This window comes from Chelmon rostratus, chromosome 8 (assembly GCF_017976325.1).
Source record: "Chelmon rostratus isolate fCheRos1 chromosome 8, fCheRos1.pri, whole genome shotgun sequence".
Classification (NCBI taxonomy): domain Eukaryota; kingdom Metazoa; phylum Chordata; class Actinopteri; order Chaetodontiformes; family Chaetodontidae; genus Chelmon; species Chelmon rostratus.
The window spans coordinates 7743254-7760367 of NC_055665.1; the positions used below are offsets into that span (position 1 = coordinate 7743254).

General features: G+C 40.1%; 1 protein-coding gene across 1 annotated transcript; it reads left to right on the plus strand.

The window, feature by feature from the left end:
• The first annotated feature begins 3 nt into the window (after nt 1-3).
• Nucleotides 4-13503, plus strand: rragca (Ras-related GTP binding Ca). Its single transcript, XM_041942402.1, has 7 exons — nt 4-363; nt 3015-3218; nt 4404-4603; nt 8105-8219; nt 9881-10023; nt 10405-10553; nt 11374-13503. Exons 1-7 carry the CDS (start codon nt 181-183, stop codon nt 11526-11528), a joined length of 1149 nt encoding a protein of 382 aa, XP_041798336.1. The 5' UTR covers nt 4-180; the 3' UTR covers nt 11529-13503.
• Nucleotides 13504-17114: the final 3611 nt, after the last annotated feature.

Below are 17114 nucleotides of genomic sequence, written 5' to 3' on the forward strand. Positions count from 1 at the left end.
AATCCTAAGGAAATGTGTGGGATCACGCTCGGTGTTTCCAAGTCGCCTGGGCATTATTGACAAACTAATACCTTTGTGTGACGTTAGTTTGTGGTGCAAACCGATTGTCCGACACAATCACGGGTGTGGTGACCGACAAGTAAGGGGGGGAACAGGGGAAGCGACCGTCGTTAGGTCAAAATGTCGATTCAGTACGAGGTGGAACAGCTGGCTGACAGCTACGGGGTTGCAGACTCGTTCCCCAAAGATTTCGATTATGGTGAAGAGGAGGCCGACATCGAGGGCAGCCCGGCGCCGTCCGACAGCAAACCGAGGATCCTACTCATGGGGTTGAGAAGAAGTGGCAAATCCTCGATACAGAAGGTAGGGAGAGATGTTAAACTATTAGCCTTGGCGAGGCGAGCGGCGCCTTCCCTGCCTCACACAAGTAAATGGGACGTTAGCCAAAATAGCTAGCGAGGTAGTTTAGCATGTCGTGAGTGATGATAGCTATCAACCAGCAGATAACACGTCTAGCTACACGAGAGTGGAAGAACTGAACCAAAAGCTTCCCCGCAGCTAACAAGTAGTTAGCCTTCAGTGTTAGCTAACATTGAAGCAGCTGTAGCAGTAAATTATTAACCGGGTGGACAGACACGCTAGGTGCATCTTTACTGAAATGTGGACACAAAGCATGTGACTGTTTGGTTAACAACTTGTCAAATATATCATAGTCCCACCCAGCTGTGAGACACAGAGCAGGTCTGATGTGCTGCTCTCACATGACAGCAAACCGACCACGCCTTCCATTCTGCAAGTCATAACACTTTGTTTTAAATCAGTGCACCAGTCATAGCACCTGCAGTTTGGCCAATATGCTCTTTCTCTTTGTAATTAAATCATGGCTGGATGAACGAGGGAGGGGGGTCCTGGGAGGAAGAGATTTGCAGGGCCCTTGTTGGCCCCCTCACCAACTGCTTCTGAGTCCAGCACTCCCAGGGTTTCCCCCAAAATATCTTCTGTAACTGAGCTGGTCTTGTGAGTAGTTTACTCAGCAGATGAAGGCCGAAACAATAATCACACTTCGGGCTACAACCAATGATTATTTCCATCTGTTGATTATTTGGAGAATAAAAATGTCTAAAAATAGTTTAAATGTTGATCAAATCTCTTGTTTTGTCATAGATGAGTGAGTAACAAAACTAGAAAGTATCCACACTTAAGGTGCTAGAATTTTTTTTTCCTGAAAAAATTACCCAAACTGACTTATTAATTAGCAAATTAATTGGCGATTAATTTAATACTTCCATCTGATTAATAAACTGTTGCAGCTCTAGTCACACGGGTTACATGTATGGCTTTTGCTGTGCGAAATGGCACCTCTGTTTTTTTTTGCCTATACCTTTACGATTTATTTCTAAAAACTCTCAATATTTTTCTGATATTAGTGGAGGTGATCTGGTCCACCTCTGCCATTAAAAAAATGCAGGAAGACATGACTTACACTGGCATATAATTTATATTTTGTTTGGTGGTGGAAGTTTGATTAACTAGGACTTCAAGTTCTCTTAAAGTTAGATTTTGACACCGGGTCCCTCTACAAGATATGGCCGCAAAATTAGCCTTGGTTAATATTGTACTTCAGCGATGCAAATTCACCAACACATTTGCAATTAATCAGAAGCAAAAACAGTTGATATGCAGTTAACTTGGGGCTTTAGTGACCTCTTGGAGTTGTTGTCCACTGTGCCAAGTTGGTAATCCCTCCTTGATTTGAACGCCTTTGTTTTGTGTGATCCAGCTAAGTCCTACAGCAAGGATAACTGTCTCCATCATATTCTTCAAGTCTACTACTTTCAGACTGGCACTGTGGTTGAATAATAGATGAGACTCAGTTGTGCCTTCTATGATATTTTATTATTTATGTCAAAATTCAAGGGGGAAGTAGAATCAGGCTGGATATAGCGTGACTCGCCATGAGCCTATTCTACAGATGCTGTCTGAAGAAACAAAAGTAAAAAAATGCAGTTTTCTGTACTGAAGTGTACTTGTGCTGTTTCCCCATAATCCACACATACTGTTAAGTCTCAGATTAATGCTCTCCTTAAGCCTCCAGTATCTGCTGAAAAACATGTGATTTGGCTTTTCGCTGGTTCATTGGCCTGTGACCTCAGTGGCCCAAACACTGATTCAAAAAGGCAGTTGTAGAGAAAACACTCCCAGGTCCTCCACCATCACTTGCTGTAATTTATTTTGTACATGTTGCTGTATTCAGTGGACCAAGTCTCAGTTACTGTCTGCTGTTTGAAAGCAGGCAGCTCAAAAACCGCTGAATGTCGAGTGACGTGTTGCATCAGACGAGTGAGTCTGCAACTTTTTGCCCTTTTCCCTCTCGCTCTGCACGTGACGTCCGAATGATGCCTTTGTGTTTGAATTATACCATAAGCCGAAATACAGTGCTGTCGGGATAATCTCTTTCAAGGAAATCAATAAACAGCATGTAATACAGGCAGTTTAGCAAGATGCAGCGTATCATAGATAGTCATTTACGATACATTACTATCTATGTCACTAGTGATGAAAACCCTAAAAACTCTTTTTTCATTCGTCATACTTTTATAGGCAAATGAGAGTAAAAATGTTTAGTCTCAGCCATTTAACGTAGTTGTTTAACTGTCATTTAACAAACATTGACAAGAAGCAAAAGACATAAGCTGACAAGAGGGTATACACTACAAGTGCTCCTCTTAGGGTTGACAGGGAATTAGCTCTCATAGCCACAAGTGATGCAAATGTGTCTGTAATGGATCACAAAAGGTTATACTGCAGTTTACTGTAGTATTTCCATGTCGATTCTTTCTCCCACCACTAATGTGTATTGCGGCATGTTCATATTTCCTCTAACTTGTGCCATTTTCTAGTGTCGCCTGGCCACAGTATGGTTGTATTTATTTGAGATTTCACAGTCACAAGCAGTATTGGGGAACTGGAATTTAGTTTATTCTGTTTAAACATGAACACAACTCCGATTGCAGGTGGTGTTTCACAAAATGTCTCCCAATGAGACCTTGTTCCTGGAGAGCACCAACAAGATCTACAAGGACGACATCTCCAGCAGCTCCTTTGTCAACTTCCAGATTTGGGACTTCCCGGGTCAGGTGGACTTCTTCGACCCCACCTTCGACTACGAGATGATCTTCAGAGGAACCGGGGCTTTGATATTTGTCATTGATGCTCAGGTGAAGAAGTGGAAAAAAAGGATTTAAATTGACATGGTCTCAAACACAGGAAGTGAATGTGTTGTTGCACAGCAACACATACCTAAAAAGTGTCATGTTTCAAATATGCAGACTAAAAATGCTGATTTTTGGGTTTCCTCTTCCCTTGTGTGTCCTGACAGGACATTTCATTTTACATATACAAAAATCTGACAATATTCAGACCCATTTTCACATACATTTTCCATTTTATCAAGATGAAACTGCACACATAAAGAAAACAAACTTTTGTAGCACTCATTGTTGTAAGTAGAAGCCGTGAGAATGAAGTCAGTGATGAGCAGCCAGGATAAAAGACCAATTGCATGCAAGCCATGGGCTTTTATGCCAGTTCTATCCACATGACCCTAAGTGCTTTCAAGAAGTAATCTCAGCGACGACGTTAGCCACAGCTGATCTGATTGCAGGGTTTATTTGCACTCAAGGAGGTGCATCAGATTCAATTTGTTTCAGCAGTTGGTCACCCAGTGGTATCAGAAGAGGCTTGTTTTTGTCTTGCTGCTTTGGAAGACAGTGCAGGAGTACATTTCCTTATACCTGTTTGTCCCTCTGACACTTTTAATAGACAGCACATCCTGATTTTCCTGTTCTTTTTACTGACAAGCATAGTTATCGTAAGTGCAATTAGTCTTTTATATATAACCTTTAGCTTCACAAAGATAGCTAAAATAGACTTTTTCAAGGCTAGTCCAAGCACAACACTGCAAAAAACTCAGCTCTCAAAAACAAGAAAAAAAAAAACGAGCAAATTGGGCAAATATTACTTAAAGTAAGCAGACAAGCAAAGCAAGCAAACAAGTACATTTGCCCGGAGACAAGGAAATTCTGACTTCGACAAAGCAGTTTTATACTTGTCAGGTTTGGTCAAACAGCTTTATATTCTAGTAAAATCTCAGTCAGGATTTATAACATCTTTTTAAGATTTGTTCTTAATGGATTTGACCTACTGACAGGATAGCAGAAATATAGCCGTGCATAAGTGTCATAGGACATAGTCACAGAAGACAATTATGATCAAGAATGTGGACTGCAGGGTACTTGAAGTTTTCATTTTTGTAATGCATTTATAACCAGTTTCATGATTCACTTTTTCAAAAGATGCACATATTGTGAACGTGTATTAACGTGTCACTTGCTTCCTCTCAGGATGATTACGTGGAGGCCCTTGGCCGGCTTCACCTCACCGTGTCGCGAGCCTACCGAGTTAATCCAGAGATCAACTTCGAAGTGTTTATCCACAAAGTGGACGGCCTGTCAGACGATCACAAGATCGAGACCCAGAGAGACATCCATCAGAGAGCCAATGACGATCTGGCAGACGCCAGCTTAGAAAAGCTGCATCTCAGGTACATTTTGTCTGACATTTTATTATTAACTTCTACATCTGTACAGACCTGAAGAAGAGTTTTATCCCTGCTACTCGTGCAATCAGAGAGGATGTTGGCACAGAGATTCTCTTCAATTTATATTGTCATACACACACTAATACATACAGGCACTTTGTAAAGTAAGTCAGCTCACACCTGTTCTGTGGATGTGTGGTCTCAGTTTCACTATTATTTCTCTTTCACAGACCCTCAGTGTGAAAATTTTCTAACATTTTCTAACGAAAAGTGTGTCATGCAAACTCGAGGATTTGTGGAGTGGTAAACGCATCAAAGCATATGAGCTTATCTGCATGTTTCTATTCATTTCACAATAGTGCTCTAAAATCTCTCTCATGCACACACACTCTGCCTCAAAGAGTCAGAAGGTTACTCTACAATTTTAAAACCTCGAATCAACACTGTGTCACTGTTCTGTGAACAGCATTTATCTCCAAAATTTATCTTTTCACATGTGAAGAGAAATGGCCCTTTTTTTGCTGTATGATTCATCATCATCGACTATCCACAGGGTTTTAAATTTCTAATTTGTTTTAAGAAATAGTAAGGAACACAGAGTTCATCTGAAAATTTCAAAATGACTATAGTTGAAGATGCATGGTTTTGTTTGGACAGCGACGACTAGCAGTCACCGTCACCAAATCAAACCAACAGCCTGACTTAACTGCCTGCTGTTGTAATGCTTACTCACACATCAGTAAGAGAAAAACAGAACAACACTGACATCAGACACAGAGCTGCACAGCACACACGGTATTAAAAGCTTACCGTGAGACTGGTGATTTAGCTGAGTTTGATCAAAAATACACTCACAGCTCAGAAATGAGCTCTAACAGGTTGGTACAGCAGCAAACCAGAAACCTCAAATCCCCTCAAAAACATTTACAGACCAAGTCTGCTAACTTAGCTCACTGAAGTAAAGCTGCCATCCTCGAATGGGACTGAACTTCAGAGCAATCTCTGCAGATAGATGGAGAACAGGCTCAAATATCTGACATGGCAATGATTTCCTTTAACATGTGAGCAACACGTGTGGAAGAGAAAAACCAACCTGTCCTCTCTCTAAGCAAACAGATAAGCTCTCTCTCGCGCGCTGCCTCCTCAACGTGGTGTAGAAGTTAAACCAAGGTAATATCAGAACAGTGGAGGGCAGTGCAGACACATCACTAAATGATGCTGCTGCTGATCTATAATAAACGAGATAAATGAGATTGTGTAGCGACGTCAGCTCTAGAACATTTTCTGACTGCATCAGGCCTCTTGAAATGGAGACTCAAGCCCCACTGTGTGTGTTTTATTCGTGACTTCACCCTTGCACATTGTGTTTTGTTAAGGCAGTGCTGAAGTTGTATGTGATGTTTCATCTGCAACCGTAACGTAGCTCATCTGACGTAAATGCTGTAAAGATGACAAAGATTTGTGTCGGTTCCCGCTGACTTAATCTAATGAGAAAAGGAAGTTGCTGTACATGCAAGGACGTTGTCGGGTTATTTGTAACTGTAGTTACCACTTTTCATAGCAATTCCCTCTGTGTTAAAACAACTTTGCACAACCACAACACATGTCGGTGTTAACATAGAGTTCATCCAATGTTTTTCTCTTGAGGAATATAAATTAGGGATATAATTTAATCCCTGAGTTGAACTTTTTATCAGGATCTGACATTAATGTGAAACCTCTGTGAGCAGCAGAGTTAGAGACAGCATGATGGCAATGGAAACAAATTAAGTTATCAGGTATGTGGTTCAATATAGCCAAAACTGGAAAGCAAATATTGTAATGTGTGTGACACAGTATTTCAACCTGGTCGCTTGGTCAGTTTGGAGATTTCAGTAGTGTTCATGACGTACAGCAGCCTATGCCCTGCATAAGCTTTAGTGTTGCTGTGAGATTCCTCTTTGACCCACTAATGAAGAAACAATAACTCGTGCTTCAGATACCACAAGCTGCAAAGGTCTGACATACTTCAGATGTGGAAAGAAGGCTGAAACAGTGTTTGGTTCCTATTACTTAATGTCACTGTTCTGTAGTTACTGCTGTAGGAGACTGATTGACTGGTTTTCTGTGGAAAATTTTAGCAATTTTACTGTGTCAGATAGATGGATGGATGGATAGATAGATAGATATACTTTATTTATCCCAAGCTGGGAAATTGCAGTCTAGCCTCAAGGGGTATATCCCTTAAAAAGATCTGAGTAGGGCTGAAATGATTAACAGCTTAATCATTAACAGCTTAATCAATATACAGGAAGTTAAACATTTTCTTTAGTAATACTGTCATGAATTGAGTCATTCTTTATGTAAAATATTGTGTTAATAATTTTGTTTTTTTACCTTTTAATTTCAATAACAATATTTATGGCCAATGATCAGTGAAAATAAGATGACTTACTGTACATTTTGCCTAATAGGGTTATAATAGAGCTGAATATAGAATAATAGATTTGTTGACGGAAGCGAAATGTGTAAGTAATAATTTTGATGATCATAATATAATAATCACTAAAGTGTTTTTTCTTAGTCCAAAATGGCCAAAATCACTGGTTCCATCCTGTTAAATGTGAGAATTTTCCTATTTTCTCTGGTCTGTCATAATAAATAAAATGTTTTGGGAATTTGGGGGTTTGTTGGTCAGACAAAAGCAGCAAGACAACGTTGATCTGGACTGTGAACGATTGTGATTGTTGTTTTTTGCTGTTTTATGACATTTTATAGAATAAAAGATTAATTAATTGAAAGAGTTTTGAAACATATTTCTCAGTAATTAAATTAATAGTTTGTTGCAACCCTAATCACACAATTTAAATAATCATTAATTGTAGCCTTTGCCCTGGCGCAGTGTGTAGAAATGGTAAATGTGTTGTGTACAACATTAAACAAGCTGTCCCGGCTGATCCTGGCCAGCTCTGCAGCAGCTGTACTGGTGATGTTTGGGCTCTGTTGGCACACGCTGCACTGTGTTTTATGTGGGGTGAGATTGTTGTTTATTCCGGTTAGACAGCCAGAGCGGGCCTGGATATATAGTGGCTCTGAGAGGGCTTTTTTCCCCCTCCTCCCTGCCTTGTGGCTCTCTGGTGCTTTCTTCACTGTAATGCATTGTAAAGTTGAGCTCCTTCCAAGTGTATGCAGGCAGTTTCATTTGGCCCAAGCCGCTGGCTTTCTCAGGGTCTGACCTTTTTATTTATATATCTCAGTAACCAAAGTCCATAAGTCGTGTGTGCCCAGCTTTGCCACAGTCATGGAGGCAGTTCTTTTGCAAACATTTTGTTTGTATCCCTGTGTTTCTATGTTTGAATCAGGTTGAAATGCTTTAATTACAGGCTCTTTTCTACCATTCAGTGTCTGCTTGTCATGTGATCTTGTGACCATCTGTATTTTTACCTGCTTTCATGTTTGTTTTGAGGAAGTGCTACGAGTAACTGCTTGCTCACTTCCTTTTTTTTTTTTTAATATCTCATTCAGCTTTTACTTGACGAGTATTTATGACCACTCCATCTTTGAGGCCTTCAGCAAAGTGGTGCAGAAGCTCATCCCTCAGCTTCCCACTCTGGAGAACCTCCTAAATATCTTCATTTCTGTAAGTAAAGAACAGCCCACACTTTGTGAATGAACCTTTTTGTAAGTTTGTCATTGGCCAGCGTGATTTATGTGTGACAGTGTGCATGATGTGAGTCACTGCCAGCCCTGATGCCACTGCCCAGTTCCTCCAATGCCTTCACAATCCTTGATTGTAATACTGGTCTTGAAGTGGGACTGGATTTCTAACTGGCACACATTCTCAGTGATACATTTGAAATTATATTGCTGTTGACAACACCCTAAAGACCACTGGAAGAGATTAATCTCAGAGAAGTAACAAGCAGTCCTGCATGACGTGATGTGCCAATCAACATTTTATCCATTTCCCAGATGCTATGAAGTCCTCTTGATATAGATGTTGTAGTTTATCTTCATCAAGTAAAGACAAATACTTCAAAAAGTATTTAATTGAGTGACATCAGACTCAGCCTCAGCAACGACTTGCAAGATTCAGCTCAGTTAATGGTGTGATACTTAATATCTGTTGGCGCACATCCTGTCATGACTGGATAATTAAAGTTGCATTTAAAACACTAAGTGAAACCATAAAAAAGAGATATAAAAGGAATAAATACCATGATATAAACAACATATAGGGCTGGCACATTTAAAAGATTAATTGATTAGGCATTTGTCAGAATATTTAACAGCAGTGGTTTTTATGATTGATTGCTTAAGATTTTTTGCTTTTTTTTTTTTTTTTTTTTTTTTAAAGCAGACACTGTGAAAGTGCACCAGGTCCAAATTAAATGTAAATATGTACTGGTTATCTTAGGCTGGAGTTTTACTTTCTTTTTAACCATGCATTTGCTTTGACAACCAGCTGCATTGTGAACCCACAGACTTGCCTATGCACTGTGCATGTTACTGGAGGATACCACTAGAGGGCACACCAGAGAACTCACACCTTTTAAAACTGGTGGATTTGTATGCTGTAAAGGTGGCAGAAGTCGAGGAGGTCATGGCAGAAAAAGCAACTGCAGCGACAATTTCCATGATATGTAATACCACTAAATGAAGAATGTCCTACATTGAAGTGTTTATTTTTCTCACACTGCCAAAGTGACAAATTCATGATAATGTGTTTGAATGTTCGCTATACAACACACACAGTGAGCCACTCAGTTCAATGGAGAGGCTTGCTGTCACCCTCTGCTTTCAAGCAACAGACCTCCCCATCTACCATCTACCATCTACCATCCTGCCAAAACCATTAACGCGTGTATTGTGTACGTGTAATGTAATTTCCCGAGAACATGCACAACCTAAGCTCCAAACAGACGCAAGATACACAAGGCAGCCATCATGCACATGTAAACGTGTCGTTAAAAACAAGTATATCTCCAGCCGTATTCTCCAGATTTTGGACTCGTGGCTGGACAAATGAAGTGATTTCCTTATGTCAACTTTCGCTTTAGGAAAATTTGATATTTAAAGATCAAACGATTAATCAAGAAAATGATTTTCAGGTTGATCAGCAATCTCTGACAGTTGCCAAATGAGTACCATCTCACAGCGTTTGTCATCATATTTCCCACCGCTACTGTTTTAATATTAACTGTATAACTGTAACTACTACATACATAACTGCAACAGAAATACCCTGTTTCTTTAAGGCATTATACAATCCTAACATTCCCGTCATTTTGTCCCTGACAGAATTCAGGGATAGAGAAGGCCTTTCTGTTCGACGTGGTCAGTAAGATCTACATCGCCACAGACAGCTCTCCTGTCGACATGCAGTCCTACGAACTGTGCTGTGATATGATCGACGTGGTCATTGACGTCTCCTGCATCTACGGGTGAGTGTGTGTTTATCTGATTGCTTGTACATTAGAGAGCACAGTTGGGTTTCAGCTGCGTTTTCAGCTCTTCCTTTCCTTCAGATGCAGTTTGACTGTTGGCAGGCTTTACCTTTATAATAAAATAATTGAATCTATAGAGTACATTTTGAATAAACTTTAATTTTCATGTTAAATTTAGAAAAACATGAACTTGAATCTTCTTTCTTTCTTAATACTTTAAGGCGTTGAGTTAATCTGTGTATTGTTGCTGAGGATGCTTTCATTGAGGCACAGCTTAATTATACATGTATTTGCTTAATTAATCCACATCCACATGCTGCAGTTGTTTTTTTCACATTTCCCCCCTGAACATTATGGTGTTGTGTTGTGCCCCAACAGTCTGAGGGAGGACGGCAGCGGCAGTGCCTACGACAAGGAGTCCATGGCCATCATCAAGCTCAACAACACCACTGTGCTCTACCTGAAAGAGGTCACTAAGTTCCTGGCCCTTGTCTGCATCCTGCGAGAAGAAAGCTTCGAGCGCAAAGGTAAGCTGTCAGGGAAATCTGTGATCCCCTGGAGCTCATTTGGCTTAATTTGGCTAATGGCGATGTGGCCTTGAGTCCGTTTTCTTTCACGAGTGAATGAAGTCAAAACAAGGACACCTATACATGTAACGTGTTGCAATTAAGTACATTAAAGGGAAAATTCAGTGGATTAGTATTCCACTTTCATGATGTTTGAGACAGATTTCAATGAATGGAAAAAACAGATGCTGCAAAGGCAGAGATATTGTAACCTTTAGACCCTAGTGTGGGTATGGGTTTGAAATGTTCAGTTTTGTTTGACACTGTCTCGAAGATTCTCCTTTTGTTTTTGGTTTTTTTTTTTTGCATTTTTAGGTTTGTAGTTTGTAAGGTGTTTCTGTATTAATGCAATAGAAGACCATAAACTGCAGCTCAGCTTCTCAAAAGTGACCATCGAGCTGAATCAACACAGGGAGGAAACACCAAAAGCTCTACAGATGTTCATGTTATTCTGTCTTTATTGTGTAGAAGCTGCTTTTTTGTGGTATCATATTTTTTAGTGTATGGAGGAAAACAACACAGATGAAAACAAAATGAATACACAACATAGTTCTTAAGATTCTTTTATCAGCACCTTTCTTCAAGCTTTTCTTGATCTTGCGATGCATTGCATTGCGGTGTTGTCGACACTATTAATTCACCAAATAAATTGAATGTACATTTTTCCTTCAGTTTATAGAACCGATCTTTTGACTGACTTTCTCTGTGCAGATGTTGTAACAAAGGAAGCTGAATACATCATCACAAATCTAATCATGTGTTGTATTTCTTGCCTCCTCAGGATTAATAGACTACAACTTCCACTGTTTCCGGAAGGCCATCCATGAAGTATTTGAGGTGGGCGTTTCCACCCAGCGTCCAATGGGCTCTCAGGCGGTGGGCTCGCCCTGCACCAAGGTCGTCGCACTGAACGGCACGCCGCGCAACACTGTCTAGACTCTGATGCAAAATGAAAAAATAAAAAGACGCAAAAAGGGGGTAGAGGAGAGGAAAGATGGGGGAGCCTGTAGAAGGAGAGACTACTAAACTGTGGCTCACCAGCGCGCAAATCACAATCCCTTGCTCCCAGCACCTAAAGTACTGAGAGACGGCTTGAGCCAAGAGTGTGTGAGACAGCACTGGAGCACAGCGGGGTCAGGCTTCTCAAGCTAAGATGGAAGGGAAATTCAGGCATTCGTCTCAGGCGAATGCAAGGCACCGTGTTGGCTGTGAGGAAGTCAAGAGAGCAAAACTGCACCTGGACAGGAAAAGGCTCAGGATCTTTCTCTGGATTTCCTATAGCGGTCAGAGGCTGTGATAATTAGCTGCTGGTCCCTCTAAATGAACAATGTGAGGAGGAGAAACAAACCCTTGTTGTGACCTCTTGCTATGGACAAACTGTGATGTCAGTTTTCAGGAATCTGTCTTGTGATGAACCCACCCCGACTACTTCTGTGCTGATTAAAAAAAAAAAAATGGTGGACGTGAACTGCTAGTCCTAACCCACACACGTTCAGAGATGGCCTTATGTAGATAAAGCTTGTCTGCAGTGCAAGCTTTCTCTCACCACTGCTCACCTCACCCTACCTGAATGCTGCCCAAAACTCGCTTTTTGGTTTCACTTGTGAACGGAAACAAGGTTTTGTTAGCAGACTGAAAAGGGATTGTGCTGTCCATCTAAGGTGTTCTTGTGAGTGTATGCAGGTATATATGTATGTATGTGTGTGTGTGTGTGTGTGTGTGTGTGTGTGTGTGTGTGTGTGAGTGTGTGAGTGTGTGAGTGTGTGAGTGAGTGAGTGAGTGAGTGAGTGTGTGTGTGTGTGTGTGTGTGTGTGTGTGTGTGTGTGTGTGTGTGTGTGTGTGAGTGTGAGTGTGAGTGTGTGTGTGTGTCAATGGAAGGTTTTGATTAGATTCCAGACGGGGCTCTTTGTCTGTACTGTAGAAGGACCTTTTACAGAAAGCGTATATGTCCTTCTTCTGAATAACAGCAGCTTAGCATAATAAACTCTTTTCAATCAGTGAAATTAACTTTTCTGTCTGTGCTCCACTGAAAATCAAACTTTTGATTGACTTTATGGTGGGTTGTAAAATGGGTTTGGCTGGGAATTTGGAAATGGTCTTTGGAAAAGCACTGCCACAACAATTAAATGATTTAGAAACAACAAAACTGATGAAAATATGTCATTATGTAAACACTATTTTTTGGCATTTAAGAAAGAAATGTATTAGGTCTGGTTGAGTTGCAGGACTGATGGAGGGGCTAACACTCCATAATGGCTGTCCAGGACATTATGGGTGATGATGATATGAACTGGTTAAAATTTGCATGTTTTTCCACCTACAGTTTAAGTCCTGCCCGAAATTATTAACCCATGTTTGTATGCAGTTTGGCTCACTTAAGCAGGATTCACAAGGAGAAAATAGACCCATTCCAAGCATGCATACATCAGTGTGTTGTCAATCTGTATTGTTCTCAACCATAACACTGCTCATTGTATTCAGAGGTGAGAAAATTAAACTGAGAAAATTAAACAGACAAAGGAGGAGAAAAAAAGACCAAATTTCGTTACTTTTGCCATTACAATGACACATAAGATGTTCATGCCTGCATTTTCTGTTTGTTTATATGAGTTGTGACATGTGGGAACTCTGGCTGCATCTAAAGACCTGGAACCGGACTCAAGAAGCAGGATTAGCATGTCATCTTGGTAACTTTGCTGAGTAACACGTTAAGTGTTCCAGATTTGAAGGTGTTAACTCTGCAAAGTTATTCAGGTAACTCGATGAACTTGCTTCTTGAAAATGGCCTAAGATCTTCTCAACCTAGTCATTATCACTTGAAAATAAACACTTGCACATCAGAACTGTGATGGACGATTGATTTGGTGTATTGTGATGCTATACTATGTGAAATAAAAGAAAATTTACATTTTGTTTTTGTCAATGTATCGACCCTGCAGCATATTAAAGGAAAAAGTAATTTCAGAAATCATCTTAACATTATCTGGATATTTTTTAAAAACTATTTGAGTGAAGATGGTGCTTTTCAACGGCCCATCTAATCTAATCCAAACCTACGTGCAAACAGAAGATGGCGCTGTAGGACTGCTCCAGTGTTCCCCTGCAGTGTATTGTTAATTCATTTTTACCCCCTCTGCAAGCCCAATAACTGTTTTCATACTTGTTAAATTTACAGTAAGCATGCATCGTTTGCTGAACCTGGATGGTGAATTATACAGCCTGTTAAAGTATGACTATAAATGTCAGCAGCTTCTATAACCACAATAAGCAGAAGACAGTACCCATGTTCTGTGTATGCAGCCTGCGTATGAGCATAACAATGGAGTAAATTGGATTATTCAGTATTGATGTAACAACTTTTAACAACATCTAATTTTTAAAGAAGTTCAGAGTGTCCTGATATTTTCAATATGTTAATAGTTTAAATGACCTTTTTAACTTTTGCTAAAATGCTCGAAAAATTTTTCAGTGATTCTCTAATATGAAACTAAAGACGGTTAATTGTCAGTTTTCTTGAGTTGGCTGTTGTTCATATGGCATTATAATGAGAGAGAAGGGGGAGGGGAAAAAAAACTCCCCTCGCTGGTTTAGTGCATATAAAAACAACTCACTGAATAGCTTCGCCATGCAAGTTATTCACCAGTTAAGTTAAATAAGCCTCACAGCTACTGTCATGACCCATTATGTGGGGAGTAGGCGAGACAGCTAAACACCACTTCCACACAATTTAGATGCAATAAAACACTGACAGCTTTTTTATCCACTTCATTAAGCCAGTAATTTCTTATAAAAATCTCCTGCATTAATCCTGGCCATGGTTTCCCTGCGGTTCCTTAAGCTCTCCTCCAACCTTAGCCGCCTTGCTTTGATGCTTACTCAAATAGGCGCTAATTTGAGATAAATTATGCATCCGCATGTAGCCTACCCATGCCAAGGAATATAAAGTGTGACACTCTGAAAGATGGTGAATTAAAGCAAAGTGTGATATCTCGACGGCCTAATGGCAGATAGGTTAGGCCCGTGTGCCTGATGCTTTGTTGATCTGCACGTCACTTCGTATTCAGATAAGGGGAGAGGTCATGTTTATGATGTTCTGAAGGTCGTTTGGAATACAGAGCTGTTTTTGTCAGACCTCAAGGTGGCCATAGAGCCCATGATGCACTGGGGCTTTTAATGAAGTCACTCAGAAAACACTCTGCTGTCACCTTTATTGTCCATTAAATGTTGATAAAATAAGATAAACAAGTCAAATTTTATCGATCCCATGCAGTGAAATACAAGTCTCACAGCAGCAAAAGTACAAGAACATAGATAAGTAAGTTTAAAAAATAGAATGCTATATACTTCATGAACATGAAATTTGGTAAAAGGTACCAAATAGACACCAACATAAATAGTAACTATTCAGTGTATTGAGACAAACAATTCACAAAGAAAGTGAAGAGGCAGTGAAGTTGCAATGAAGAGAATAAATACAAATTTTACACTTGATTGAATGAGATTTGGCGGTGGTTAAATGTCTTGTGTCTGCAGGTATTAGTGATACTAGCTTGAGAAGCGCTAGTATCAGCAAAAAAACGACAAGTGTGTCATATTTTGGACGAGTCAGTTGAGCTATAATGAAATCACACCGGCAACCTTTACCGAATTTGAAGTGATTTAAATAACAATAACGCATTGAAATGTCCAATATGAGTTGAGTCAAAATTCTAATGACGAAATTGGTCAAATCGTAACTCAATATGAACTATATGGACTTTTAGGATCATCTAATATCTGCTCAGTGGCTTCATACGCTCTCTAGATGGGGCTGTTGTCTGTTGTTTCAGCTGTTGTCCCTCACTCTGCCTCCTTCAGTCTTTCTGCTTCACAGTGCAGGCAACATGGAGATCAACATCACATCCAGAGTCCTTCCAGATAGAGAGAGACTGAGGAGAAGTTGAAGAAGCAGTAGAGAGAGAGGGAGAGCGAGAGCTGCATGATGTACAACTGTAATTTGGCAGCGTAGCAGCAGCTGAAATTGCCTTGCTTTATCAAAGGCAACGCTGCTTCGCCCCCTGTCCCTAATAAGGAAGCTTAACCAATAATGAAATAAAGCGAGCAGAACATACTTTTGCCTGTGATGTCACGCTCACTTCCGCACGCCGGTCCACCCGTCATCTTAGATGTCTTAGTATCATTACAACAATGATATTGCCATTATGTTCTTAATAAAACTCAGTCAGCGCCGCATTATCTCCCATCTTTACATTTTATTAGCCATGCTTATGAGGGACGAGGAGAAAATGACGTGACTAAGTGAGACGTCTCAGATAGGTGACAGATGTGATACAGGCTTCATTTGTTAAACTGTAAGGTAATGCAGCTCCAGTGAGTGTAATTACGCAGCACGGACGCCGGAAGTTGGTGCTAAGATGGACAGTTCACAGATTGTCTGATGATGAAGCTTCCAGTCGTTCATGAAAGGAGATAATGCAGTGATGACATAATGATTTTATGTTACAAGTCTGTTGCCATGTTTACAACTTTCAAATCTGAAAACACAAACATCCAGTAAAATGTCAAAGGGTAAAGATTCTGGGCTATAAAACTTACATAATAGTAGATATTATGGTAACAGTCCAAACCTCTTCGTGTTTTTGGTGTTTTTTTGTATGTCTGTCTGGAATGAGGGGAATTTGTGAGACACGTTTCTTTTTCTTACCCTTCCCATGTAAAAAAAAAATATGGCTTTTCACTGCACTGAACAAATTTTTTGTTTCAGATGAAGTGAAGCCTGTTAGATCTGATGAAATTAGTTGATTGACATAAAAGTAACGGCCAACTATCAGTTAATCGTTTAAGTCATTTTCAAGCACAGAGCAAGTACAAAACGTCCCCTTATTCCAGCTTCTTAGTAGCAAGAACTTGCTGCACATGTAATAATCATCTGTAATAATAATTTCTTGGTCTGTGGGAAATTATGGTGGCCATTTTTCACTGTTTTCTTAAATTCAGTGGGCCAAATTAGTCATCAATTATTTGAGCAAATCATGGTCAGATTAATGATTAAGTAAGTTAGTCACAGCTCTAAAGTCTATATGGTAGATCCATCCTTAATGCAAAATTTATATACCTGTGTTGGAAAATGCTGGAGCAAGAAAGTATTGAATTTCAAAAGATACTGAGGCATCAAATATAAAATATGTAGCCTAAAAAATCTCACTTTAAAAGAATCTTTCTGCGTTTTCCAATACAGCTAACGCACTGAGAGAAGACCTAGTTTAAGGCTTCTGTTGCAATTGAGTCTAATCTATTATGAAACCAAAACACACCTGCCATGCTCTCCATTTTAAATTCACACCTTTCCTGTTTACCAAACTGCTCAACCAGCCTTAATCTGCAGCGGTGGGAGGAGCTGGAGAAGGACAGGAGAAGGAAGGATAACGAAAGCGGGAGTTAGAGGAAGGGACAGGCGTCTCCTGTATTTTCTCGGTCAGGCAGCAGAGCGTGGAGCGGAGGGGCCAGCGGGCCAGCAGCCAG